Source organism: Gymnoscopelus braueri (genome assembly GCF_963280865.1).
Source record: "Gymnoscopelus braueri genome assembly, chromosome: 21".
NCBI lineage: Eukaryota > Metazoa > Chordata > Actinopteri > Myctophiformes > Myctophidae > Gymnoscopelus > Gymnoscopelus braueri.
This window is the reverse complement of record NC_137623.1, coordinates 10,260,671-10,288,089: the sequence shown is the minus strand read 5'-3', so window position 1 is coordinate 10,288,089 and position 27,419 is coordinate 10,260,671. Positions and strand designations below refer to the sequence as shown.

The 27,419-nt window shown below is 44.3% G+C and overlaps 1 protein-coding gene across 3 annotated transcripts in view; it reads right to left on the bottom strand.

The window, feature by feature from the left end:
- Positions 1–1,037: 1,037 nt before the first annotated feature.
- Positions 1,038–27,419, bottom strand: part of znf438 (zinc finger protein 438) — a 65,009-nt gene continuing 38,627 nt past the window's right edge. For 2 of the 3 annotated variants that reach the window (XM_080418411.1, XM_080418410.1), the window contains exons 3-4: positions 8,285–10,174; positions 1,038–6,312 (exon numbers count right to left, since the gene is read on the bottom strand). In XM_080418411.1, coding sequence (XP_080274537.1) covers positions 5,679–6,312; positions 8,285–10,143 — 2,493 coding nt within the window. In that variant the 5' untranslated portion in view covers positions 10,144–10,174 and the 3' untranslated portion in view covers positions 1,038–5,678. The remainder of the gene's footprint in view (positions 6,313–8,284; positions 10,175–27,419) is intronic. The other variant, XM_080418412.1, reaches the window with a different exon arrangement.

Genomic DNA, 27,419 nt, shown 5'->3' with positions numbered 1-27,419 from the left:
ATTCATCATGTCCATGATTGTCCATCTAACATGGTTTTATAATAATAATTATAATTCCTATAAGAAATATAATTAACTTTAAAATCAATGTAGTGGATGGTAAGCACAAATAACCACCAGACACTCCCTTTGCATAGGATAATTTTAACATAATGGTGGATACTGTATATAAACCCACCTTTATCAACAGATTAATCAATAAATCGTTTTTCAAATAATACATTTTATATCATAACATCCTGTGGTAGGACAGACTATGTTGTGATAGGACAGACTATGTTGTGATAGGACTGACTTTATGGGATCACACAAAGATTTGGCGGCCCCCCTGTAGTAACTCTGATGACCCCCTAGGGGTCCCGGACCCCCTGTTGAAGACCCATGGCATGATGGAAAAGCAAAAAAAGGAGGGTAGAGCTGTGTAAGGTGGACTGAGCGTGGCCAACCTAGTAAACGAGGCATTGTGATGCATTTTGAATTCCTTGTCAAGGTTGTGGATACGTCTTCTAACCAGACAGATGGGTGGGGCGTCTGAGGGGAGGGGTGCAGAGGTAAGCCATATGCAGGTTCCTGATAAAACCCTTCAGCTAACCCAGTTTGGTGGATCCATATGTACATCACACATCTGCACACCTTCACAGTCCAAACCCAATTAATCCCATTCTCCTGATGGATGGATACACACACACACACGTCTACTGTATGTGCTAGATGAGCCATTCACCTATAGGTGTATAAAAGGATATACCGTTTCTTTTCACTTGTTTCCACTGACTTAATCATCATCAAAACATGGGCATGTTTAGAAATGAAAAGAAAACCTAATAAAAACACTAAAAACTCAAATATTGCACTGCATTAAGGTAGACATACTAATGTGTTGTCAGACTAGTATCACTATAGGTATTCAGAATTGTTAAACTTGCCATAGCGTGCAGTTACAGGGCTGAAAATTGGCTATGTATGCCTCCTACTAAAAACACGGATGAATCAAAAACAAGTCAACCTGTCCATGACAATGCATATCTTTATTCTCAAACATTAGGTTTTTCAGGTACACAAACAGTCACAAGCACAAACACTTTCAGTCTTATTTTCTTTTTACAAAAGCACAGTCACCATTTTTTGTGAACCCGTCATTGAAGCTAATGTGAATTTCCACACCTTTTGATTTCTTGTGCTGACAACATTGTGTACTTTTCTCATCTCGCTGAGGAAATAAGAGCCGGACCCTTAAATCTGTCACTTCCTGGTTTGTGCCTAGGACTATAAGAGGAGGGGCCAGGGGCGTACCACTGGGAGACAAGTTGCGTTGCTGTGTGTCTGTATGTCAGGTAAGCCGTCAGGTGCTTATATTCCCCCGCCTAGCAGCATTCCTATTTTGTTATTTATAGGCATTAAATCAAAACACTCGGAATTAAAAGTATATTTTCCCCCCCATTCCTCAAGAAAGGTGACAGACATTTCGGCTATCCAGCCTTCATTAGTATATATGTCACAGTACGTTTGGAGAACCAGTACGATTGAAGACAGAGCGCTCGTTTTTAGGCACGGGGCTCCTTCGGGGCGAGGCGGGGCTTTTCGAGACAGGGTTTATTAGCGAGGCTCGCGAGGAGGAGGAGGAGGACGGCGCTGCGAGGCGGGGGGTTATTACGCGAGGCTCGCGAGGAAGAGGAGCCTCCTCCTCCTCCTCCTCCTCGCGTTTTAAACCGTCCCGTCCTCTCCTTCTCTCCTTCTCCTCCTCCGAGGAGGAGGAGAAGGAGAGCGCGGAGAGGTGGGGCTTTGATGCGCCGACGGAGACCTGTCTTTTGTTGTTCCCCCCCACATAGCAACCAGGAAGCTACGCTAGGGGAACCATAATATCTATGAGGGGAACGCTGAACACGCGTTCACACGCACGGCGCGCCGACTTAGTGGAGCTTGAGGCCGAGGAAGCGCGCCCTCGCGCCTCCAGGCGCGAGTGCCCGCGGTGACCGGCCGACGCTCCACTAGTCGACTCAGCGCCGTTTGATTTGTAAACCGATAGGGACAGAATAGTTCTTTTCATGGATCACTGTGTGTGTGTGTGTGTGTGTGTGTGTGTGTGTGTGTGTGTGTGTGTGTCAGGGAGAAAGTAAAACAAAAGCCAGAACACAATAAAAGTATCTAAACAGTCCTGCTTTCAATAAACCAAAAAAAGCATGAGCGCGTGCGCGTGTGTGTGCGCGTGTGTGTTTGTGTGTGTGTGACTGTGTGTGTGTGTGTGTGTGTGTGGCCATATATGTTTGTGCACAAGCCTGGCTTGTGGCTCCCTCTAGTGCTGGGTGGGTGGTAAAAACGAGCGCGCATTCTTCAATCGTACTGGTTCTCCAATCATACTGTAACATATATACACTATGGCTGGATAGCCGAAATGTCTGTCACCTTTCTTGAGGCATGAAAAAAAAAGGGGAAAAAAGCGGCTTAATTCTGAGTGCGACCCTTCTCGTTTTGAATTAATTTTGACAGTTTATTTGGACAACATGCCCGAGTGGTCAGAACACGGTGGTATAGAGATACGTTTATTTATAGGCAAATATAAAAAAAATATTTAGGGACACGCTTGTAGATAGGCTATTTTTGCTACTCGCAACACAACGAAGTGTAAGCTTCAGTGGTTAAAATAATCACACCCAAAGTTTTTCATCAGATTCAATCATCCAGTATTCTGTGGCAGGCAGGCGGATTTAACTATGAGGCTACGTTAAGCTACATGGTAATACTACCGACGCCTGCTCTGAGGGTGTTGTGAGTTTGTAGGTCTACGATAGAAAGCCAAAAGGGTCATATTGCCTAATGTCCCTTGGCCGACAATGCGTCACAGGTCCATTTGGTTATATTTGTACATGAAATGCTGAAGGATTTATGGTTTGTTTTTGAGGACTGAACATTTTCACAATAGCTAGACTAGGCCTATCCCATTTATTTATTTTGGCTTACATCATTTAATGTTAAGACATTTCTGTTTGAAGGAGAGTTCATCAAGTTTATCAATAAAAAGTAGCCATTAGCATTCATATAGATCATTTAGATCAGATCATGAGTCGCACCTCTACTGCAGAGTATGCTCCTTCTCAAGTTGCCTGTTTTTACATTCCGATGTTTGCGTAGATTTTTGCTCGGCATCATTTTCATGCGTACACACCAATAATACACCACCCCGTTATTTTTTGTGCCATTTCTACACAGTAGATTATGAAAGCAGTCTTCTGTGAGAATGTTTAGGTTGCATCCCAGCTTCCTCTTATAATCCTAGGTTTTTGTCTAGGGCTAGGAATCAAGGACATGTCACTGGCAGTGAGTAAATACTACAGTATATTCAGACATGGCGCTCCACTGACATAAGTGCACAATATTATTTTGTAATTGTGTCAGACATACATTTTCATACATGTCCTTTCATTAGTAGTCCTAGGTTTTGTGTCAGACACATAAGGACAGCTCTTACATGGCTTTAGTTAATATATTCTGTAGTTTTCTTTCCTTCACTGTGTGACAGAACAAAGCAGCCTAGTTATTCTATCTAAATATATATATATATAGTTTCCCCCCCCTCAATATATATCTATATACTATCTATATATAAGTCTATATATCCATATGTATAATTTGGTAGGGTTTTTCTTTTAAAACATTCAAGGTACATTCACTTGACCCTGTAATTTTTTTCTTTTCTGTACGAAAGGTATACACAGTCAGACAAATGTTAATAAACTACTCCCCACGCGAACCAAAAACAACATTAACCCCCCATTTCCGCATTAGAAGCAGACGAAACAAATGCTGGTTCTTCAAACGACCAACTACAAGCATAATATTTCCTAAAGAAAACATCATTAGGCTAGACCAGTGGTTCCCAACCTCAGTCCTTGCAGACCCCTTAAGGTTAATATATATATAAACACATATATACCTTTGTACATTTTTCAGGGACCACTAGTACTAGTGGTCCCTGCAGAGCAAGGATGGGAACCGGTGGTCTGAAGTATAAAATAGCATATTCTTCTGGACAATACAGTTTAGCTAGCTCTCTTATCACAGAGTTTGGGTGCACGGAGATCCACAGGTGTGTGCTGATTAGCTGGCAACAACACTTAGGCAGTTTGACAGTTTCTTTCCCATGTTTTTGTAAAAATCCACAGATTGCAATTCTGTCAGTGGTTAAAGGGCCATTTTGTGAGTTTCTAACCCCAATCATATTGTTCTATTGTGTGGGACAGAATGCCTCGGTGAGATTCATGTCACATTTTCACGTCATCCTCACAATAGAACGACTCGGATAATAAAATCTTCAAAATAGCCCTTCAAAAGCTCACACACAAATTCATTCACTTATACAATCACTAGTGTGAATAGACCCTTGGCATAAACACAGAATACACATTTAGGCATATTAACAAGTACCTGGCCTAAAAAGGACCATATTGAATATGAGCCAGATGACACGTGAACACAATGTTATTTTCTTTTAGAAGGCCACAAGGATGTCACTTGGGTGCTGGGTCAAAATTAGGACAGAGGACCGTAACCACTCTCAACTTGGCATCCCTATTTTGGGCATTTCTTAGTAGATGACATTTTTCAAAAATGTTCAAAATAGCCAATCTAAGAGGCTCACAATATTTTTTTAATCTTTTGTATAGGGCTTGTGGTTAATACTGCCCTCTACAAGATTCTTTGCAACAATTTCAAGATTCAAGATGTAACTGAAGAGTGAGAATTTCAGTTACGGGAATAATGATGCACATCAAGTGTTGTATAGTGATTTTGATTTTTACATGTATAATCAAAAGCGAATAAATAAAAGTGTCTGCCATTGTGACAGTATGCCCTTGGTGTGAGACTTAATATTCATCTGCATCGTAACAGCTTCACTGTGCCTTCTACAGGTTATAAATACTTAAACAAACTTAAACAAAATAATTATTCTCCAACAGGATAGGAAACGATGAAGCAAAAAATAAACTCCAAAAAGGAGACGGAACAGTGCAATCAACATAAGAACATGACAAAATAACAGTATAGTCAATGAAATTGGATTCGCTGACGCAGAGAGAAGGCACCAAATAGGTTGTAGCACCAAGATCACATTTCAGCACTGATTCGATGCACGTTTGTTTCCTTTTTAGGACCCAATCAGGTCAAAATGTTTCTTTTTCCAGGACCAAATCAGGTCAAAATGTTTCTTTTTCCAGGACCCAATCAGGTCAAAATGTTTCTTTTTCCAGGACCAAATCAGGTCAAAATGTTTCTTTTTCCAGGACCCAATCAGGTCAAAATGTTTCTTTTTCCAGGACCCAATCAGGTCAAAATGTTTCTTTTTTCCAGGACCCAATCAGGTCAAAATGTTTCTTTTTACAGGACTCAATCAGGTCAAAATGTTTCTTTTTCCTTTTCTAGGACCAAATCAGGTGAAAATGCCTCAATGATGAAAGATGAAAGCAGTGCTAAAACCCTGGTGAGCAACTCTCCATCCCTGTGCTACTGACTATCATGAGGACTCTGTGTGTGTGTGTGTGTGTGTGTGTGTGTGTGTGTGTGTGTGTGTGTGTGTGTGTGTGTGTGTGTGTGTGTGTGTGTGTGTGTGTGTGTGTGTGTGTGTGTGGTGAGGAACAGCCACATTTCAGGGCTCTTGTGCCCGTCCTATGGGCCTAGGCTGGCTAGTGTGGGCTGGGAGCGGGCGTGTCCATATCATCCTCCTCCTCTGCCTCGCCCTCTCCCTGAGCCGAGTAAGAGCTCAGGGCGTCCCAGAGCGTGCCGGTCTGCTCACAGTGATGTCGACTCCTCCAGTGCTCCGTCACCTCCTCCTTGCTGTCTAGCACCTGGCTACACAGCACACAGTTAAAGGCCGAACCCGCAGCCAGGACGCCCAGGCTCCCCCCCAGGCAGCGCAACGGGGGAGCGCCGTCGTCGTCCTCCTCGCCGTACCCTCCTCCTCCGCGGTGGTGAGACAGGATGTGCCTCTTGAGGTTGGAGAAGGAGAAGAACGCCTCGTCGCAGCTGCCGCACTTGACCAGGTTGCGCTTCTCGTTGAGCTGCCGCCAGTAGTGGGCGGCGTGCTTGACCAGCTCGTCCTCCGCCTCGCGGCCCCCGCGCTGCTGGGCCTGCTGGCCGCCGTCGCGCGGGGGCCTCGCCTGGACCTCCTCGCCGTGCGCGTAGAGCAGGTGGAGCTTCATGTCGGCGAAGGTCGGCGCGATGGCCTGACAGCGGCCGCACTTGATCTGGAGCTCCACCGGGTCCTCGCGCTCCTCCTCCTCCTGACCCTGCTCGTCTGATGTCTCTGGAGAATCGGCCCTGGAGGAGGAACAGCAGCACAGACAATTACAGCCCGACCGATTTTTTTTGGGGTCCGATGTTGATTTCGAGTCCTAGACCAGTGCAGTGGTGGAAAAAGTACTCAAATTCTTTACTTAAGTAAAAGTACCAATACTGCAATATAAAAATACTTTGTTACAAGTAAAAGTCCAGAATTCAAAATGTACTTGAATAAAAGTACAAAAGTATTGACATCAAAATGTACTTACTGTAAAGTACCAAAAGTAAAAGTACTAAATATTTGAAAATAGCAGATCTACAAGCTCACAATGCGTCGCGATGCGACGCATTGTGAGCTTGTAGATCGGCTATTTTCAAATAGCCTAGGTATAAAATAGGTCTAAAGTGGTTAATGTATGTTTCATTATATCATAGTTCTGAAAAGTAACTAGTAACTAAAGTTTTCAAGTAAATGTAGTGGAGTAAAAGTACAATATTTGCCTCTGAGATGTAGTGGAGTAGAAGTAAAAGTATTGGAAATTGGAAATACTCAAGTAAAGTACAAATAATTCGAAATTGTACTTAAGTACAGTACTTAAGTAAATTTACTTAGTTACTTTCCACCACTGGTAGTGGTTCTCAAACTTTTTCATGTCAAGGACCCCCGAATTGACACTTATTAGCCCAGGGACCCCCATAAGAGAAGATTTTTTTTACGGCTCTAGCAGTGATTCTCAACCATTTTAATTTCAAGGACCCCCAGTTTGACGTGCATTAGGGCTACAGACCCCCATTTAATGGCATTTCTATCACTTGGACCGCAATTTATATTGTAAAATCAATGTCAATTTAACTCTTGAGAGTGTACAAATGGAACCAAATGGACCCGTTAGGGTCCATTTGGTTCCATTTGTACACTCTCAGAGTTACAGACCAATAAGGGTCCATTTGGTTCCTATCCATCATTTAGCTGGGGACTCCCTGGAACCCCCTCAAGTACCCCTGGGGGTCCCCGGACCCCACTTTGAGAACCAATGTCCTAGACCACTGATTACCTAGGTTTTGACCCACATTTTCAAAGAAAGTGTTAAATCTATTCTAATCAATTTGAAAAAAACTTAAGATTTGATTAGGGTTTTTCAAAAATCGAAATTTCTAAATACCCATCGAAATATATCTGCTATTTTTGAACAATTTAGAACCTTTTTAAATCCTTTTAAATATTTCACCTATAATGACATGTCCAAGATATGGACGCCAGGTTGAAATTGGTTAAAAATCGGGACACATCGGCTGCATAATTGCCGATGCCGATGTCAAACAATGTCAGATATATTGGTCTGCTCTCTACAGCGAATGTGTTAGAATGACATTCAAAATGGCTCATGTATTCCATGGAGGGCTACGGCTGTAACCAATGAGTACTTTCATTATCACATAATCTATGGATTATTTTTGGGGAATCCATGCGATTAATTTCGAACATAAAAATGTAAAATAATAAAGAACAAAATTATGGTTAATGCTCAATACGTTATTTGAACTCAGACATCTTAAGAAGTTTGACAACTTAATATGATTACCCAGGATTTTATAATGTTTATAGACAAGCATAAGAAATATCTACAGTATATGCTTTAGACAACTTGAGTAAATACTTCAATACTGTGCCAAATTTGCTTTGTTGTGTTCAATTAAGCACTTTATAAGTGCTTAAAATAAGATAATAAGATAAATCTTATTTGTTAATTGTGTAGGCGTAGTGGATGTATATTGTTGCAGAGAAATGTGAAGATCTGGTTATTTAAAAATAGGCATTGCTCACAGAAAAGCAATGACTTCACTTTGCTTTTGTTTCTTTTGACCAGGAAAAAAAAAAAGAGTAGTTGACCCAGCTTACTGATAATGACGTTAATTATGTCGATGCCATAGATTAGTTATCGGAGCCCTAACTCGATGTTCAAATGTGTTTTATGGGGGGGGGGATATGTCTAGTCAGTGACGTTCTCACCCCTCAACAGGTATGTCATCCTCCTCATGCTGGCTGATGGAGGGCTCCACGGTCAGCACCACCTTGTGCACCTCCCTCAGGTGCGTGAAGTACACCCCCACGTAGCCAAAGGCCTTCTCGCAGAACTCGCAGCGCAGCGTCCTCCGGGGCCGCCCGTCGGCGTGGTGGAGCTTCATGTGGGTGCTGAGGCTGCCGGAGTGGGCGTAGGCCTTGCGGCAGACGGGGCAGACGTACGGCCGGCTGTTGGTGTGGCTGTTCATGTGGCTCTGGAGGTGGTGCTTGAACTGAAAGCAGCGGCCGCACGTGGGGCACCGGTGGAGCGGGCTGCGGCTGCCCAGGAACGCTCTCAGGTGGGAGGCGCCTCTCAGGTGGAGGGTCGCCGGGGTCGGCTGGGGAGGGCAGTCCGGGGCCTTGGTCGCGATAGTGGTGGTCGAGAGCTGGTGCCCCAGGAGGAGCTCCTGTTCCTGGCCGTCCGGAGTGATGGCAGGCAGACCGATCAGCTGAGGGACCGTCTCCATAACCAGCATGGGTTTGGGTCGGATGCTGCGGTACTTCTTGGAAATGTCGACTTCCTTTTGTCGGGAACCTGGAACGATCGCCGGGGGTTTCTCTGGGACTCTCCTGCGGAAGAAAGACAAGGACCTCTTCTTTCGCGCCTCGAACGCGAGGATGTCCTCCATTGTCTTTCTCTTCCTTCCTCTCTTTTTGCCGGGTGATCTCTGATGGGCGCCCAGCAGCACGGGCAGCAGTGTGGTCTGGGCCCGAGGCTGTAGAAGGGAGTTTGGCACCTGGTCGTGACTCAAGGCCTCGGCGGTCTCTGGGGTCTTGGCCGAGGGATCTGAGGGCTTGGCGAGTCCAGGCTGGCCAGAGACACCTTTCTTTTCCGGGGACGCGGCGGCGAGCTTGGCAGCTGGGACGAGGGCGCCTTTCATCTTGGAGTAGGGCAGGATGGGCAGCTTGCCCTTAGGTGGGGAGGGGATAATCTGGACAGCTTTGCTAAAGATGGCCGGGGAGAGGACAGTGATGCTGCCCGGAGGCTGGGCCGCTGCGGCGGGCTTGGCTTGGCACGGCCGCGGCCGCCTGGTCTTGCCCCCTTCCTCTGGGGCCTTGCACGGGGAGTTTTTGGCAGTAGCGGGCGAGTACTGGAGGTTCTGCGGGAGGCCGGTTGCGGCGGGCCGTTCGGACCCGTCTGGTGCTCGCTCCGGCTGAGAGCCCGGATATAGAACGGCGTTGTCGGGGAGGAAAGCTGTTGTAACGGCGATCTCAGAGGAGGCCGGGTCAATCGTGAGGACCTGCTCTGGCGGCTCCACCTTGGGCACTTGACCTTCCTTTGTCTCCTTGGTCTCCATTAGCTTTTTCTTCACCATTGGAGATGTAGCCACTGACCTGGCCGAAGGCGTCGCGGCCACCTTGGTGGGCGTTTTCACCGCCATCGGGGACGTAACCGCCGACCTGGCCGGCGACGTCACAGCAGCCTTAGTGGGCGTTTTCACCCTGGTGGTCGGCGGTGCCGATTTGACCTTTTCCGTGGTCCCTTTGCTCCTCATCGGCTGGTATCTTGGAATGGGCAACTTGAGGTTATTTTGGATAGGCTGGGTTTGCTGGGGTTGTTGCTGCTGCTGCGGCGTCTGCGAGGAGACGGAGGAGGGCAACGCCACGAGGGAGAACGTGCCCTCCTGGCCCGCTATCTGCATCAGAGCGTAGTTCTGGGCGGGCACTATGATGGACTTGGGGCTGGAGGCAGTGGTGGCGGCCTCGGGGAGGGCGGAGGAAGGCTGGCAGGACAGGACCGCGGGGGAGGGAGAGGGCGCCACGGCCGGAGCCTTGGGGGCAATGCTTCGGAACTGGAGGCTCTTCATCTGGAATGAAGGTCTGGACTCACCGGCTGCCCTTTATAACACACACACACACACACAAAAATAATAATGTTTAACCCATTAAGACCTGGAACTGTGTCATTTTTAGATTTGAGCTAAAAAGCATTATTTTACACTTTGGGCTATTCAAAAATAGCAGATATACAAGCTCATAGCGCGGCACCGAGTGCCGCGCTACGAGCTTGTAGATCTGCTATTTTTGAAAAATCGTGAAAATGTGTGAAAATCTTTGAATATATATATTTTTAAAGCGAACATTTTTAACTCAAATCTTTGCTTCTGGGGGTCCCTGGAACAAAATATTTTGATGGGGGTCCGCGGCCACATACATATAATTTTGGGGGTCATTGACATGAAAAAGATTGAGCACCACTGATATAGAAACATATGTTTTTCAGAATACTGTTGAGATTTAGGAGACATGTAGAATCGGCTTCAGGTCTCAATGGGTTAAGCAACTGCTCTACTTGGCTAGCCAAATAAGCTTTACATTTATTGTCTCCGCCAGGCCGAAGGCATGGTGGAGAGTATGTTTTACCCTCCGTCCGTCCGTCCGTCCGTCCGGCTCCATATATGGATATGACCGACATCACCTGTGAACACCTAACATTGGTCAAGCTTCACGTGACATCACAATATGTAATATAAATAGGTAAGACAGAATCAATCAAGAAAGAGTACTTTCCAGTACAAATTATCCGTCAACTTACAACTTCCTGACCTGGCGGAGACCTGTGCTCCGAGGAGCACATTTTCTAGTTCTTTATCAGACATCAACTTTCCACAAACAACAAAGACTTCCAACATTGCAACACATTGTGATTGCAGTCTAAATTCCCTGAGTGAACTAAACATAATTCTTATGACAAGCTCCGACTGCTCCGTGACCTCCATGGTGTAATTTTGAAAGTTATTACGGTTAATACAGTCAGTACAGCAGTGTGTCCCAGCAGGAGGGCTTGGCCCCGTGTTCTTCTATGGTGTCATTTAAACTCAGTCCAGGCTGGAAACAAGGAGTCACATACTGTCACTAACAAGAGCATGTCCAAGCGTGTGACAAGCTGCCTTATTATCCATATTTCCTTCCAACACACACACACACACACGCACAGAGGATTCTCTCTCTCTCTCTCCCCCCAGGCCCAGGACAGAGTGTCCCCTTTGATTGGCGCTCAGTGTGCGGCCGTGGTGCATGCTGGGGGACTCTGTGGGGTGCTCCTTGTACCCCCCTCGCTTCCTGGAAGGATCAGTCAGCGGAGCGTGAAAGCCGCCCAAGGGCAGGAGCTTTACGAGAGCGAAGAGGGGCTACCCCTTCGCTCTCATCTCCCTCACCCCCTGACCGACAAGCACCACAGCCTGTGGCCAGAGGGGGCTGAGAAAGCCCCCCCGACAAAGCCCTGGATTCACTCTAATGCCCCATGTCCACAAATGGTGTTTTAACCCTTTAAGACCTGAGGCCATTCTTAAAAATGTTTTCTAAATCCTAACAGTTTTTCGGAAAAAAATGTAAAATAATAATTTTCACGATTTTTCAAAAATAGCAGATCTACAAGCTCGTAGCGCGGCACTCGGTGCCGCGCTATGAGCTTGTATATCTGCTATTTTTTAATAGCCAAAGAAATCTAAAATGACACAGATGCGTCCCCGGTCTTAATGGGTTAAAGGTGCCCAGTGGGGATGATGCCTTAAAATACTAAAAAGAAACACACACACACACACAAAAAAACATCCCAGAAAGAAAATGTCAAGAGGACTTGGAAAAACTCAGAACAAGATTATCATATAAGAAGGTTTAAGGACTTTATCCTCTCAATCTCCTTTATAGTTTCCAAACCATCAATCAAAAAGCTACAGGTATGGCTTTAAACCAACAACAGCAAAAATGCCTTCCATCTATATCAATACTGCATCTTTCATTCCAAAAGGAGGAGAGAAAGACATTACGGTGGAATGCTTCAAAGGGGCCTAATAGTAAACACATTTTGGTGGTTTGAATTTCACATTTTGATCCGAGTCGCAATAGCAGCCTTTGATACGGGCGTGGTTCCAGGTTCGCTGCGTGATACCGATCGGCAGAAAACCGCAGAGAGTCTGGACGTGTCACAAAAGGCAAACATTTGACGGTGTGATTTCTCTTGACACACAAACTTTCAACCTTTGTATCCATTTCAAATGGATTTTGGGGCAAGAAACTTTTCACATTTCAAAAGACTTGAGAAGAGAAATAAACGTGGAAAGGCACACTATTTAACACCTGGAAGTATTTGTGCGGAGGACAGATTATTTATACAGTATCCCCCCCCACCACCACCACATTACGACTCTGTAAAGCTGGAGCGTTTCCCTCTCTCTGTGTGGGTAGTTGATTCCAGTTTGACTGTGAATTTGGCTCAACACAGGGCAGAAAAGAACGGTGGGATACGAATTCCCTCCCGGGATTTGATGTGGGTATAGCAGGAAGGAGGGGACAGGACGGGGGGGGGGGGTTTCATCCCAACAGGCAACGCCTGGTTCTTTGTTCCATCACGTGAGAGTACAGCTGCCACGGCTCGGTTCGAATTGGCAGTAGACACCTTCATCCAAAACTACAAGCGAAGTCTCACGCCTTTCCTCTCTGGACAAATAAGAACATTATGTGTAATATCACAGGAGAGGCTGGGCTGATGTGGGGGGAGAGACTGGCCACGGGCTACAAGCCTTTTGAAATTCAAACACATCTGACAGTAGGCTGCATGCCTTCAGCGCATTCCTCCCCATTGCTTTTGAAGAGATGCTCATCGTAGGTGATGAGGCAAGGGGCACCGGTGACTTTTAAAATCATACGCGGCTTCTAAACAACCCAATTCTCTTTGGACAGGGCCAAAAGAAGGGGGAAAAAACAACAGCAGACAAGATGTTTGGCAAAGTTGTGTGCAATAATCAAAGGTTGCAATTTCAACACAAAAGACTTGCCAAAGACTACTTACTTTTAGATTAAATTCAACTGAAGTATTGGTACATGTGTGCACTATGTTGCACATAGTGTGATGAGGTCACATGGGAAGGGTCAGGGAAACAAGAGGAGGAGCGAAAGCAGCAAGGTGTCTCTGGTGGAATTGACATTAGATGAGATTAGAATTAGAGTGCTTTGACTTGTGGTAAAACTGGATACTATGTTCTTCTGAACTTCTTGGAGAAGTTGTTCGCAATGATTGCAATAATAATAAGGTTTCCATTTCAAAAGTTAACACAGAATGGAATTTTAATCACAACATATTTTGCCAAAGATGAAATATTTGCCGTTTAAATTCAACATGAATCTTTGCACACTGAAGAGAATGTATGTGTCTGAAAAGACGAGGCAACAGAGGGGATAGCAGGTTACATACTGTAGGCTAGAGGAGACGCTCTGAATGCCACAGCTTGCCTGCGCAACAGTTGTTATCACCATTCATCAATTTGTCATACATTCTCTCTGAAAGCTCAACTCTCATTGGATATCGCTAGGCTTATTTGGCAGATATATGTCCCTGCCTATTTCACACTACTAGGAATCTATCCAGATCTATGCAGATGCTAATAGTAAAAATCTAACGGGCCGGTTATGAGCCCAACGGTCCTGAATGGACCCAATCATCCCCTCATATCCCACACCACAGGACTGTGTGTGTGCCAAACGATCTGTCCCAATTTCCACAAATCTGCTGAGTCAGCGCTGATGCAACCTGATGCTCTGAATAAGTCTGTGTCGCCAAATAGGGTTTTGAGTGATAAAATCATGTTTTTCCTATAAATATAATATGCCTTATGGTAAAATCATGTAGGCCCGGATCTAGGCATAAGCAAGCGGGGGCAATGCCCCACCAAACATCAACAATTTCAAGATATTAAAAATGTAAGGGCAAGTAAAAACTATTTAAAATGCTTCAACTGTCGCACCAAACCAAAACCGTTTCATCCTCTTTTACCCGGACATGTCCTCTTTATGGGTGTTTTTTTAAATTATAAATTCCTTAAAATGTCCGGGCATAGCGTTTATCACAGACCAGCTAAGCATAATGTGTTCACAATACATGTTAATGAGTTCCTCAGTAATACACTTCGAGAAGCTCTTGGCGTGTGAGAGCCCATGAACATGTATATATAATATAGCACCCTGACAGTAGACTGCATGCCTTCAGCAAATTCCTCCTCATGCTTTTGAATTCTCTTAACTGATGTAATTCCAGTTGAACTTGCGCTTTCCTCACATGTTCAGAGCTGAAGTGTGGGCTCATTTTGACAGCAGTCACTGCACTTAAGCTCCCTCGAGCGACAGTGTTGCTTGTACAAGATGCTGCACTGGCTACCACTTAGCGCTGTGACTCCTTGCTCCTCGGATCAAAAGATGCACTGGGCTCTCAAAAATGTCAATAGGCGACCTCTCATTTTTCTTTGTGAAATTTGCATGTTTTGAGGCTATTGATCTATTGTTTATATTATTGGTCTACTTTCTAGACATAAATTAAGCCTATGACTTCTTCTTAGAGAGACATTTTGTTACATAACTGAATTTTCTATTCATTACTAGAGGCATTACTATAAGATGTATAAAGCACCTTTGAGAAAACTTTTCGTATTAAGTATGTTTTTAGTATCTCCAAGAGGCCGGGCCAAGTGTCCTCTTTTTGGGGATTCAGAATATGGACACACACACACACACACACACACACACACACAAAAAGGGCAGTCCTCACACACACAGCCATGATAAAACGCCTGGCAGAGCACTCCCTCTGGTCGTCGGCAAGTCGGTTGGTTCTCGAGATACGTGAACTACACACAGACAGACAGACGGAAAGAGATTTTTTTTCTAATAATCAAAACAAATTGTATGTTTTTTCAAAAGTGCTTAAAAATACAGATAATAGCATATCTTGTAGATCGGCTATTTTATGCATTTTTAAAAAACTTGATAATCAGAATGATCAACTAATAAAATGTTGTCGATTCGTTAATATAAAAAAAAACATGATTATTCAATTAATGGGAAAAGTGACCATAGAATAATCGGTAATAAAATAATGCATAGTTCCTGCCATTGTGGGCGCATAATTTAATAATGCTCTGTAGGTATCCTCCCAGTAACATGAAGAGTGGGTACATATACCCGCTTGGGTGAGAGTACACCAAGTGACCCCCTGTCACCAAGTACATATCTCTGATGTCCCCTCATATCCCTCCCACTCAATTGGTTAGCAACTTTATACACCATTTTAATTTGACCAATGACCATCGAGAAAAGCATCCCACCCTCCCTCTCAATTTTATTTATTTATGTTGTGCCATGTGACACCGTTGTATGACAAACTATAAAATGGGGCTTAAGTGGTTAATGTGACCCCGCCTTTACAACAGCATGGCAACCTCTTAAGTCCTGACATGAAAAATATCCCATCTCTGGATTTGAAGTCCTCTAGTGTGATGAGGTCACATGGGAAGGGCAATGAGGTCAGGGAAGCAAGAGGAGGAAAGAGAAGAGGGAAAAAGCAGGGAGGTGGAATTATATTAGAACAGAACTAGAGAGATTTGACTGGCAAAAATGGAGATAACGCTCTTCTGAGCTGATGGTACTTGATGGCGTACTACAGCTGGTACCTCAGCAAAGGTCTCTGGAGAGCATGGAGAGTGTGTTACAGTTGCAACACACACACCCCTGCGGCACTATAACTGCACTGTTGTGGCAGGTGTGTGATGATGATGATGATGATGAGACAGCCTCAGCCCACGTGCAGAACAGGGTAGTGAGGATGTCACTTAACACTCAATAAAGCTATATATATTCTTACAAAATATTCAACAAATTACTCAAAGGTTTCATCTCTACATGAGTCACTCTCCCTCCAGCTATTCTTCCATCATTTCCTGGTCCTCCTTATCGTTGCCTTCACCCCTTTCTTCCATCCCTCCTCTTGCGACCCGGTGAGCCCGCTCATTTTGGGAAATTCTCCTCTCAGCGTGCACCGCCATCTGCATAATGAGCATGTTAACAACGCACTCCCTCCACTATTCAGCCAAACGGCAGGAGAGACGGGGGGAATGAGGGATGGAGGGAGGGAGGGAGGGAGGGAGGGAAAGAAGGGGAGAGCCAACTAGCTTGATGTCAGTCTTCTTGTCCTATCCTGCTGTTTCTGGCAACGTTCGAAGACAAGCGAGTCACTTGGATGCTGGGAGGGGGAAAACCAGGTTGGAAAGAAAGAGCTGCAAAAAGCACAAGGGCCGGGCCTAGGGATGCACACACACATCCAATATGAGAAGAGATGATCACTTCGGGAAATTTAGACTTTAAAAAGCACAATCTGTAATGGTGTGATTGAATTGTTATGGACAATATTTAAAAGTGATTGTGTATAGCAGACGTAGAATGGTGTATAGGTGCCACTTAGTGCTTGTTTTACTAAAACCCAAGTCATTAGTGTTGAAATTCCTCCAAACAGATGATACTACTTGATTATCTAAAGACGGGCATGCCTAAAAAACATAACCAACTTTGCACCTGCCTTCGGGCCAACATTCATAGCACAAAATTGGGTATTGGCTGATACGGAATGAAAATAATCATTGTTATTGGCCTCAACATATCACATTGGCGCTCAGAGGGTGCTGACAAAGTACAGCCCACCACTGCGGAGTCTAGGGGTTCTAATCCACCGTGGTGCATCTGGTTTGGCCGAGCGTCTATACGAACACAAATAGCCATGTTTGGGGGGAGGGAGGCCGGGTGGGAAGGGTGATTCTTTGTCACTGCATGTACTCCTACGGGGCTGGGGAGGCACCTGTCAGTGGGGGGTGCTGAACGGGATGAGTAGTAAGATGGAGACGCCACGTCCTCCCAGTGGGGGCTGGGAGGACGCAGGACTGGTAGGTGAGCCAGTAGGGTACAAAAGCAGCGGCGACATAGAAAATTAATGTCTGTGGCGAGGAATTCATTTGCAGAAAGACTAAATTGGGAGAAAAGGGGGGGGGGGAATAATTGGCTCCTCTAAATTAAAAAAATGTCACATTGGCCCGGACCGCTGGCGTAGCTACAATGGAGCCTGACAGCGTGTTGCGGGTTCGAGTCCCGATCCCGATGGCCTTTGCTGCATGTCACTCTCAGCCCGCTGTCCTATCAATAATAAAGGCATAAAAAGCCAAAAAAAAAATCTTTAAAAAAAAAAATGTAATTATCACATTGTGCATCCGTAGACCTAATCTCTCAAGAACAGATTCTGCTCTGCGTTGGAATCTGTCGTGAAGGTTCGTCATAACGTGTACACACTGGGCTACAAGTGGGCGTGCCTTCAGATCAGGAAGCAGGCCGCGCTTTACCCAATCAAATGTAGTGGGCGGGATTTACGTGTCCGCCGATCCTTCCCCACTCGAAACCAACCAAAACTAATTTAACAATAGCGTCCTCGGAGCAGACAAAACCACGAAAAGATATTCACATTTTAACTTGCTCTTTTATCATAGAAACAAGTGGGCTTATAACCAAAACGATCCATGTTCTCTGAGAGAAGTGGTGTTAGTGTTCCGTGTAGAAATATTGTGGGAATGAAAACATAGTCGCACCACCGGAAGTGAAACGCTGAAGGCAGACCAAAACCCCGGTTTCCTTGCGCACAGGTGCTCCGTCGTCATTGTCCCAGAACCAAGTGAGATAGTACAAACAGCAGAGGGCGCTGTTTTTCCTTCTCATTTGGCTATGGGTTCCCAGATTGCCGTAGACCTGACTTGCACATCTGTATGTGATGACGGTGATAGGGCAGCAAGACAAGAGAGAGGACAAATAGCTAATAAGTGAGGTAAAACAGCCAATCTACAAGCTCACAAATGCGACACGTTGTGTGTGAGCTTGTAGGTCAGCTATTTTCAGCACGCAACACTGGCCCCCAAGTTGCACAACTAAGTATTAACAAGGCTATGTTCCTCAATGCTCTGCTGACTAAAGCAGTTAGTGAGTGTACCATGTAATGGCATAGTCCTGACTCTGACTCAGGACTAGGGTTGTATTCACAGTCATTCACTACTCAAACCTTTCTTTCCTCTGATAAAAAGGCATTCCATAAAAAAATATCTATGAAAAATAAAGCTTAATGTTTTCACCGGTTCAAGTGATGCACACAGACACAGAGGTCAACGGTAACAAAAGGGAAGTCAGTGAATTCTTTATATAAATCACATCCATTCAATTTACCTTCAAGTTCAAGCCTATCTAGGCTTAGAGGCTCGATCACATAAAGGCATAGCTGCGCCAATGATTAAAAAATACCTATGTCCTGAAAACATGCATTGTTAACCTCGTGCAATCTCCATTCTCCGACTGTCCTTGCCTTGGGTTCTGTGGAACATCACCTAGTGGGGGTTTAGGAGAAAGGCATGCGGAGGTCACAGACGCCATTCAATCTGCCTCCGGCTTTGAAACGCCAGCCATTCTAATCTGACGGGGGTCAGAGGTCAGGGCTGGGCCGAAGGGTGCCCAGTTCCTGGCTGTGGCGGTGAGATAGAGCGAGAGAGGTAAAGAGAGAGAGAGGGAGAGATAGATAGAGAGAGCGAGGAAGGGAAAGAGAGAACATGTGAGACATAGGGAGAAAGTGAGGGATTGAGAGAGAGAGGCAGAGAGAAAAAGAAAGAAATATCAGGACAGAGATAAAAAGTAGGAGTGTGACAAAGAGAGTAACAGACATCGGGGGTCCACAGAGACATGACTATCAGGTAAGGCCAGAGGTGAAAGGTGAGGTTCTGCTGTTTACGTTGGAAGCGGGTCAGGGTTGAGTCGGAGGCCAGCAGAGGGACTGACTACGCATCCACCTGGAATGGAATGGAACGGAATGCACCGCACAAGCATTCTGGGCCTTCAATGGAAACGCGGGCAGGCCACAAAGAGCGGGGAAATAGAATTAAAACATTTTGTGCAATAATTATTAAACAATGCAACTTCCATGTTTCATGTCATTTTATTGACTTGAGTAACACAAATTAAACGGAAAGCAATAGAGAGATTGAATGTGGTCAAATCCTTTACACTGTAGAAGGAGAACAATGAAAATATATTAAAAAAAATGTTTCATATCGGGAGAATTGGGCCTACTGTAGCAGACCTATATGGAATGCACTAAAGCAGCATACACGCGGGTCATGCGCATAAAATTAAGTACCGGCCAAAAGCAATAGTCGGAGCGAGCCAACGCACCCTGTGAGAGCCTATTGTTACCGGAGGAGCAGGGTTTTGTGAGCAGCGACAGACGCGTTTTATAATACACAAACACGGACAGTGAAGTGTTTTGATAGCGTCCCCGCCCAGGTGCCTAATTCCAAAAGGCACTCCCACCTTGGTCTCGCGCTTGTCCAACTACCGGCTAAATCCAGTCCGAAGATACTGCTTAACCCTTTAAGACCTGAGGCGATTCTTAAAAATGTTTTCTAAAAAAATCTAAAAAAATATTTTTCAATTTTTTTCTAAAATAGCAGATCTACAAGCTCATAGCGCGGCACTCGGTGCCGCGCTATGAGCTTGTATATCTGCTATTTTTGAATAGCCAAAGAAATCTAAAGTGACACAGATGTGTTCCAGGTATTAATGGGTTAAAATCTATGCACAACGCTGCCAATAGTCAGTGTGAATATAACTCTTGAGACTGTAATGCCAGATGCGCGGCGGTGTCGTGCACTGAAAATAGCCGATCTACAAGCTCACAACGGCGTAGATCGCCTATTTTCGGTGCACAGCTAAGCACTGTATAAATCTCCCTTAACAATGGACCCACGTGGATTCTGCAATGGACCTGTAGGAGTCCATTACGAGTGCATTTTCTACACTCGCTTGAGTTAAATTAACGCTGAGGTTTTTACCGTTGCACCGTGGCAGACGCCCAATGACAAGACAACCTGGTCTGCATCACCAAGATTTAAAAGACTCTGAGAAAACTTCCCACGTGAAAATCTCATCTACTGGACAGGGCTTGTGTTTATAGTAGAAAACGGGGGAAGAAAGAAAATTTAAAGGGTAAAAGGAAGCAGTTGAAATCTTTATTTCATGTAGTAAAAAAGGAATTGAAATAAATCACGGCACCCCCCACGGCATTGGTAAAGATGAGGGGAGGAGAATAAAAGAGAGAGAGAGAGAGAGAGAGCGAAGGGGAAGCCAAGCCAAGCTGTAAGAGGTCTGTTATCTACCACTGTAGGTGAGAGCAATGCTCATCTGGGACTTAAAGATAGAGCCTAGAGATGGAGGGGGTCTGGAATGAACAGAGAGGTGTGTGGTTGAGGGGCCAAGCTCCCCCCCCCGGTTATAGCCCAGATGAAAGGCCAGGATCTCGGGGTAGATAACGGGGGGCTAGTTGCAGGGGGTCGGGGCCAGCCGGCTGTGAGGAGCCATGTCCAGCGGCCATGTTTCCTCACCAGGTTTCTCCCCACCCCATTGCGCTCACAACACACACACACGCGCGCGCGTGTGCGTGCGTGTGTCGTGCACGCACATACACACACAGCCAAGAGCCAACCACCCAGCCTCTGGGATAATTGTGCATGTGTGTGTGTGTTAACCCTTTAAGACCTGAAGCCGATTCTACGAAATGTCTTCTAAATCCCGACAGTTTAAATAAAATAAAAACGTATATCGTGCTGTGATAATAGTGGTTTTCAAACTTTTTCATAATTGTCAAGGACCCCCAAAATTATATGTATTTGGCCGCCGACCCCCCACCTCAATATTTTGTTCCAGGGACCCCCCAGAAGCAAAGATTTGAGTTAAAAATGTTCGCTTGAAAAGAATATAAATATATTAATTTGCACACATTTTCTCGATTTTTCAAAAATAGCAGATATACAAGCTCGTAGCGCGGCACTCGGTGCCGCGCTATGAGCTTGTATATCTGCTATTTTTGAATAGCCAAAGTGTAAAATGCTTTTTTTTGGCTAAAATCTAAAAAGTGACACAGATGCGTTCCAGGTCTTAATGGGTTAAGAGTGTAAAAGGGAGAAAGGAAGGAAGAGACGTTTGTCTCGGTTCTCCTAGAACTGTCAGAAACGGTAAAACTGAACAGGGGGAAGAAAAGGACACAAATTGGGGCCGTTTGATGGATCCGACGGACCGAGATGAAATCAGTCCCTTTTTTTTTTTGGTTTCTTCCTGAGTGAACGTCGGCGTTATCTGTGCTCGATTGCTTCTTCCTGTATATGCATGCTAACCGGCGCGCTCATCTTTCATCTGTAGGGGGTAGACATTGTTCCAGTCTGAGGGGTTACTGTATGTGTGTGAGTGTTGGGAGGGTGCGTGTGGTGGGTGTGATTGCATTGGGTGTGTGTGTGTGTGTGTGTGTGTGTGTTTGTGTGTCAGGGCAGTATTAGGGAGCGAGGGGGTCTCTCTCAGGAGCGAGGGCGGTCAGGGGGAAAATGAAATCAGTGTTTGCAGAAGTCCTCGTTTCATCCAAGACCGCTACTCAGTGCGAGGGAAGGAGGAGGAGGAGAGCACACACAGAAGGCTACACACACACACGCGGCAAAAAAAAAAAGAATACGGTGGCCTATACCTGTACATTATGCCCTTTTAAAAGACAGCAAATAGAGCGAGAGGTGTTGCAAAGGAGATCCACTCCATATAGTATTCATGACACACACACACACACACACACACACACACAGCTGTATGTCATCCACTGTCACCTGAACAAATCAATGTGTGGGGGGGGGGGGGGTGAAATCCATTCCAATTAGGAGCGTGTCGCTCTGCCCTGCATGGGAATGTAGCTTAATCGATAGAGAAATCCCACCGCTAAGAACAGAAAAACCTAACCACTCACGTATGGAATGCGTATTACTGCGCCTTGACAGCAGCAGCACAGTGCACGTAAAAATTATAGCGCCATAATAGTTTATGGTGGGATCAAACCTCCATCGGGGGTATCAATGTGCCTGGGGAATGCCTAATTTATGCTCCGTCGTACGACGGTGTTGCACGCCGGAAAAAAAGCTGATTTACAAGCTATTTTCGGCTTCCGACAATGTCCTAAGGTCAAAGTATGAATCGGAATTAAGGCAGGACAACAAGGGCTGCTACGATCATGAAATATTAGCCGACTGTTAATTGTTATGTAAATAATTCCGAACGACGATTTAATTCTGTATTTGGCATTGAACATTGGAACATGTAATAAAGAAAATTGCACAGGCCAATATGACAAATAACTTAAATATACACAGAAATGACTAAAATGACCAGTACCAATAATCAAAATAAATAAAGTACTATGGCCAGAACAGGCCATGCATTTGATAATGTTATACTTTCATATTATTTCAAAAATAGCAAAAACTGCAGATTTACAAGCTAGATGGGCAATTTTCACTATTTTTCAATAGATTCATTTATATAGATGAATGGAAATGCAAAACAATTGCGATTATCTCAGGTATTCGCAATCAGGTGATTATGTAATAATTGTGACAGGCCTAAGGACAACAAGGACAAACGCAGAGCAGAGGTTTCTGCAAAGAGCTGTTCTCCCCAGGCAGGATGCTGCAGTGCACACACCCCCTGACAACCAGCGACCTTTGACCCCAGACGTCCAACGAGGCCGCGTGTCATTCCCTAGGAAAGTTGTCAGCATCTTTAATCATCTGCGATCACACTCGCAAACCAGAGGAGCGTGTTCGCACGCATACACACAACACAAACACACACACGTTTAGATGACGATGACTGTCAGGTCAGGGCTGAGGTGCGTGGAAGTGACGTGTGCGTGCGTGCCCTCAGGCAGCCTGCGCTGTTCTGTGTTAGTCATCTGGACTGTGTACTAAACCTTCCCCTGACCTTTGTGTTTGCGGCCTCAACAGAACAGCTCAAACAGCACCAAGGAGGAACGGTAAAGAGATGGAGAAGTTGTCATCGGGACAGGAATAGCTCAGTAGAAGAGAGACCTTATGGTCACATCCAGGGTGCAAAGTAACAAAGTACATTTACTTAAGTACTGTACTTAAGGACAATTTTGAGGTATTTGTACTTTACTTGAGTATTTCCAATTTCCAATACTTTTACTCCACTACATCTCAGAGGCAAATATTGTACTTTTACTCCACTACAATTATATGAAAACTTTAGTTACTAGTTACTTTGCAGATATACATTATTACATTATAAAACATACATTAACCACTTTAGTCCTATTTTATACCTAGGCTATTTGAAAATAGCCGATCTACAGGCTCGCGACGCGTTGTGAGCTTGTAGATCTGCTATTTTCAAACATTTTTGTACTTTTTTACTTTTGGTACTTTAAGTACATTTTGATACCAATACTTTTGTACTTTTACTTAAGTACAACATTTGAGTACTTTTTCCACCACTGGTCACATCAGCTGCAAGGTACAGTACAGAGCGGCAACCATTTGCTCACATCACATCACAGAAAGAGTGGAAGAGAAGAGAGAGAGGGAGGAGAGGAGAAAACTGAAAAGAGAACAAATAAATGTATGTGGGCATTGGGCAATGCTAATAATAAGCAATCATGTTGGCTTCATTCATTGGTGTAAACAAAGAACATGGGAATGTTTTGGTATCCTTCACAGCCCCCTCTGGGGAAATGCAGTTTCAGCTTCAGCCAGCTGACTGCTTCTCAGATGGCTGCGATGAGCGCTCAGGGAGGGGGGGTGTTAGGGGTTAAGCGTCTTGCTCAGGGACACTTCAAACACGGCCAGGAGGCAAATCGGTGACCTTACTGATTACCAGACGGCCTCTCTACCCATTAAGCTACGGCTGCCGCTGTAGTATATAGTTTGTAACATTAAAGCAGCCTTTGGGTCTGTTAACATGTCTACCTCTCATCTGTTTCAGATTTGTCTCTCTTTGCTAATCCATCCGTCTCAAGAGCTCCGTCTGTTTGGGCTGTGGACAGACCTAATGCGTAGCTCTACCCATTCAACACTGTTCGGAATCAAAACTACCTACCACTGAGGGAGGGGTCACTAAAAACGCCCGGGTTAGGGTACTGTGGCCTGGTGCAGGTCAGTTTGGTAGTGGAGAGGGTGCCACGGCATCCTGTAGCATAGGATGCAAAAGTAGCAAAAATAGCCTATCTACAAGCTCAAAACGCGTCGCAGTGCGACGCATTTTGAGCTTGTAGATCTGCTATTTTAGCTATTTTTGAATTGGAATCCAGATTTTTTTGTTGCCGTTTTTTTTATTGGAATTCTGAAAAGTAACATTTTTATTTAATTTCAAATGCATTGAGTTATACTTATGTTAACTTTATGAACTTAAATACAATTACGTTGGACATAAAAAAGACAATAGAATTGTAATACTAGTCATTAACTCTATAACTGCCAAAGACGTTTATAAACGTCTTTGGGCCTTCAGCTATTGCCTGCCAAAGACGTTTAAAAACGTCTTTGAAAAAAAAAAAAAAAAAAATCTAAAAAGATTCTCTAATTATTTAAGATTGACACCTTTTCGATATTCCAAACGAATAAGGAGATAACAATTCCCAAAGATTTGCTGCTCCATCCACTTCAATGTTAAAATTGAAACGGACAAACAATTCACAATGTTTTTTGGTTTGAAACTACTGGTTTTGAGCTATTTTCAAACATCAAACAACACATGACAACAAGGTCAAATTGACCTCGTTGACATTTGTGAAACCACACCTGAATCTCATCTGTGATTAGAAATTATCTGGGATCAATCATACTGGAGAAAAATATTCTGTGGCTATGCGAAAAGGTACCAAAATCGGTCAAAACCCTGGCAGAGGCTACAGACTTTTTGAAAAAACTTTGGCAGGGTAAGAGTTAAGCTACTAATAAAAACTGAAGTAATTAAAGCGGGTCATGTTTGCATGTTTGGAATTGTAACAGCTGAAATCAATAATATATCAGTATTCCGATAATAACCTGCGGGCTGCATTAAGTGGCCGCATGTGGCCCCCGGGCCGATGCTTTTATTTAGCATAAAGTGGCCTTTCCAAGGTGGGTAGCTGCTGGCAATGTGAGGGGTCAAGGGGAACATTACCTTAAGTGGAGAGGCAAAGTCTGGGGAGAGTGGGGGGGGGGGGCAGATGCACTCAAACCTGGTCCCAAGTTAAAACCTGACACTGTCACTGTAAATTCAGGCAGCTGTGGCTACTTTCATGACAGCAAAGAAGCTGTTGAGGTTAAAGTAGCTGGAGGTGTGTGTGTGTGTGTGTGTGTGTGTGTGTGTGTGTGTGTGTGTGTGTGTGTGTGTGTGTGTGTGTGTGTGTGTGATACATTTTGGTTTAGTGTGACCACAAAAAGCAGGATTCTTTCTGACCTTACTGGAACCCAGTTTATGAGAGTAGAGGTTAACTCCCAGGCACTGTCTCTGTCTTGGTACAACCAAGGCAATGTAGTAATCTGTAGTAGTAATATAGTAAACTGGTCCAGTAATGGACCAGCTGTGAGACCATTGGTTTCAAGGCACAACAATGGGCACAAAGCGCACCTGTATTCATAGTGAAAATAGCAAACGCAAATAGCTAAAATATCAAAGAAAATTAGCAAAAATAGCAACAATTCATAGTGAAAATAGCAAATAACAAAGCATCACATCGGAACATGTTGTGAGCTTGTGGATCTAATTTGTTAACATGTTAAGCATTTAGAATAGGTTGGCCGTGGACAATCGACCAGCAACAGAGAAGTCAGAATCCTAAATAATAAAAAAAAAAATTAAATGAATTGCATTAATGGCTAAATTCAGGGCAGAACAGTATACAAACTAGAAGGATACGCTCAGTTTTGGCTAGTGTAGATCCCATACACCGGATGGACAGCTTGAGCCAAACTGGCTAATTCCACTCTATAGCTTCACAGAATGGTGTCATTGTACTTATAAGTGTAACAACAGGTACTGTAGGTGGACCAAAACACAAGGATCTAAGGAAGCCCGCAAGAAACAAGGAGGGAACCCGCAAGAGAAGATAACAATAAGCCGTGAAGAAGTAAAAAAGATAAGATAAATTCAATTACAATCTTGCAATCACAAGACAAGTCACACTAAGAAAAGACCAAAGATGAATAGCTACAGTTACACATTTAACAATCAAAGGAGAAAACACGAAGTGAGAACTTAAAGAAGCACACAACGTCATAGTCTTAACAGTCTGAGATTATTCATTCACAAAAATGACATAGTTGTCGTTGCCTTATTTGAAAAATATGATGGAATTGAGTTCCTTGGCCTGCCTGCAACATGCACAAGCAATACGACAGCGAGATCTCGGCCTACTAATAGTACGACATAAGCTTCAGACAGCTATACAGACAGACGGACAGGGATGAATCTCACCTGGGACGCAGATGGGATGAAGAGGATTTTTTTTATTGCTGACTACGCATATCACTTTCACTGCGCAAACGGTGCAAACTTGCGCCACAAGACCAATGCACAAGACATGGAAAATATGTTCACAGAATGCTTAATAAAAGTTACCGCAGGTAGAACTCAGTTGCAAACATGTTGCGCTATAGAGGAAACATTGATATTACATCGATAATTTTTATGTTTCACATTTGGCAACTGGGTAAAATGCATAATATTCCCAAATACAAGACGTAACATTTTTCTTTAACACTAAAGTCAGTTTTCCATGCTGGCATTGAGTTCATTGAGTTCCGTGCTGTGACGTAACTCCCCCTGTAAAAGACGACGGAGGTTTAATTACTCCAATAATGGTGTTTTATTAAACGCTGTCTATAGCAGGTCAACTCGTCTCAAACAGGCCGTCTCTGCAAGCCATAGGTCCAACTCTCCCGACCAAAACAACACGTTTGATTACCGTAATTCCTACAACACTACCTGGCAATCAGATTATTAGTAAGTATACTGTACATTTCGGCCATTTGAAAATAGCCGATCTACAAGCTCACAATGCGTCGCTTTTATACATTTTGAAAACTTATGAAAACTTGGGACATTCTGCATAATGAGTAATTTAACTTTTGGACTTTTAAGTACATTTTGATACCAATACTTTTTGTACTCAAGTCAATTTTGAATTCCGGACTTTTACTTGTAACAAGAGTATTTCTACATTGCAGTATTGATACTTTTACTTAAGTAACAAATGTGAGTACTTTCTCCACCACTGCATGCGGTAAGTACTGGGACAGTAGGTGTAGTGCCTCACCTCAGCGATCCATCTCCCTGGTCTAGCGCCCTCGTTGCTCGGCTGATACCGGCAACACGCGACTTCGACCTACTTACTTACTGGATGAAAACAGACTGGTTGGTATGACAT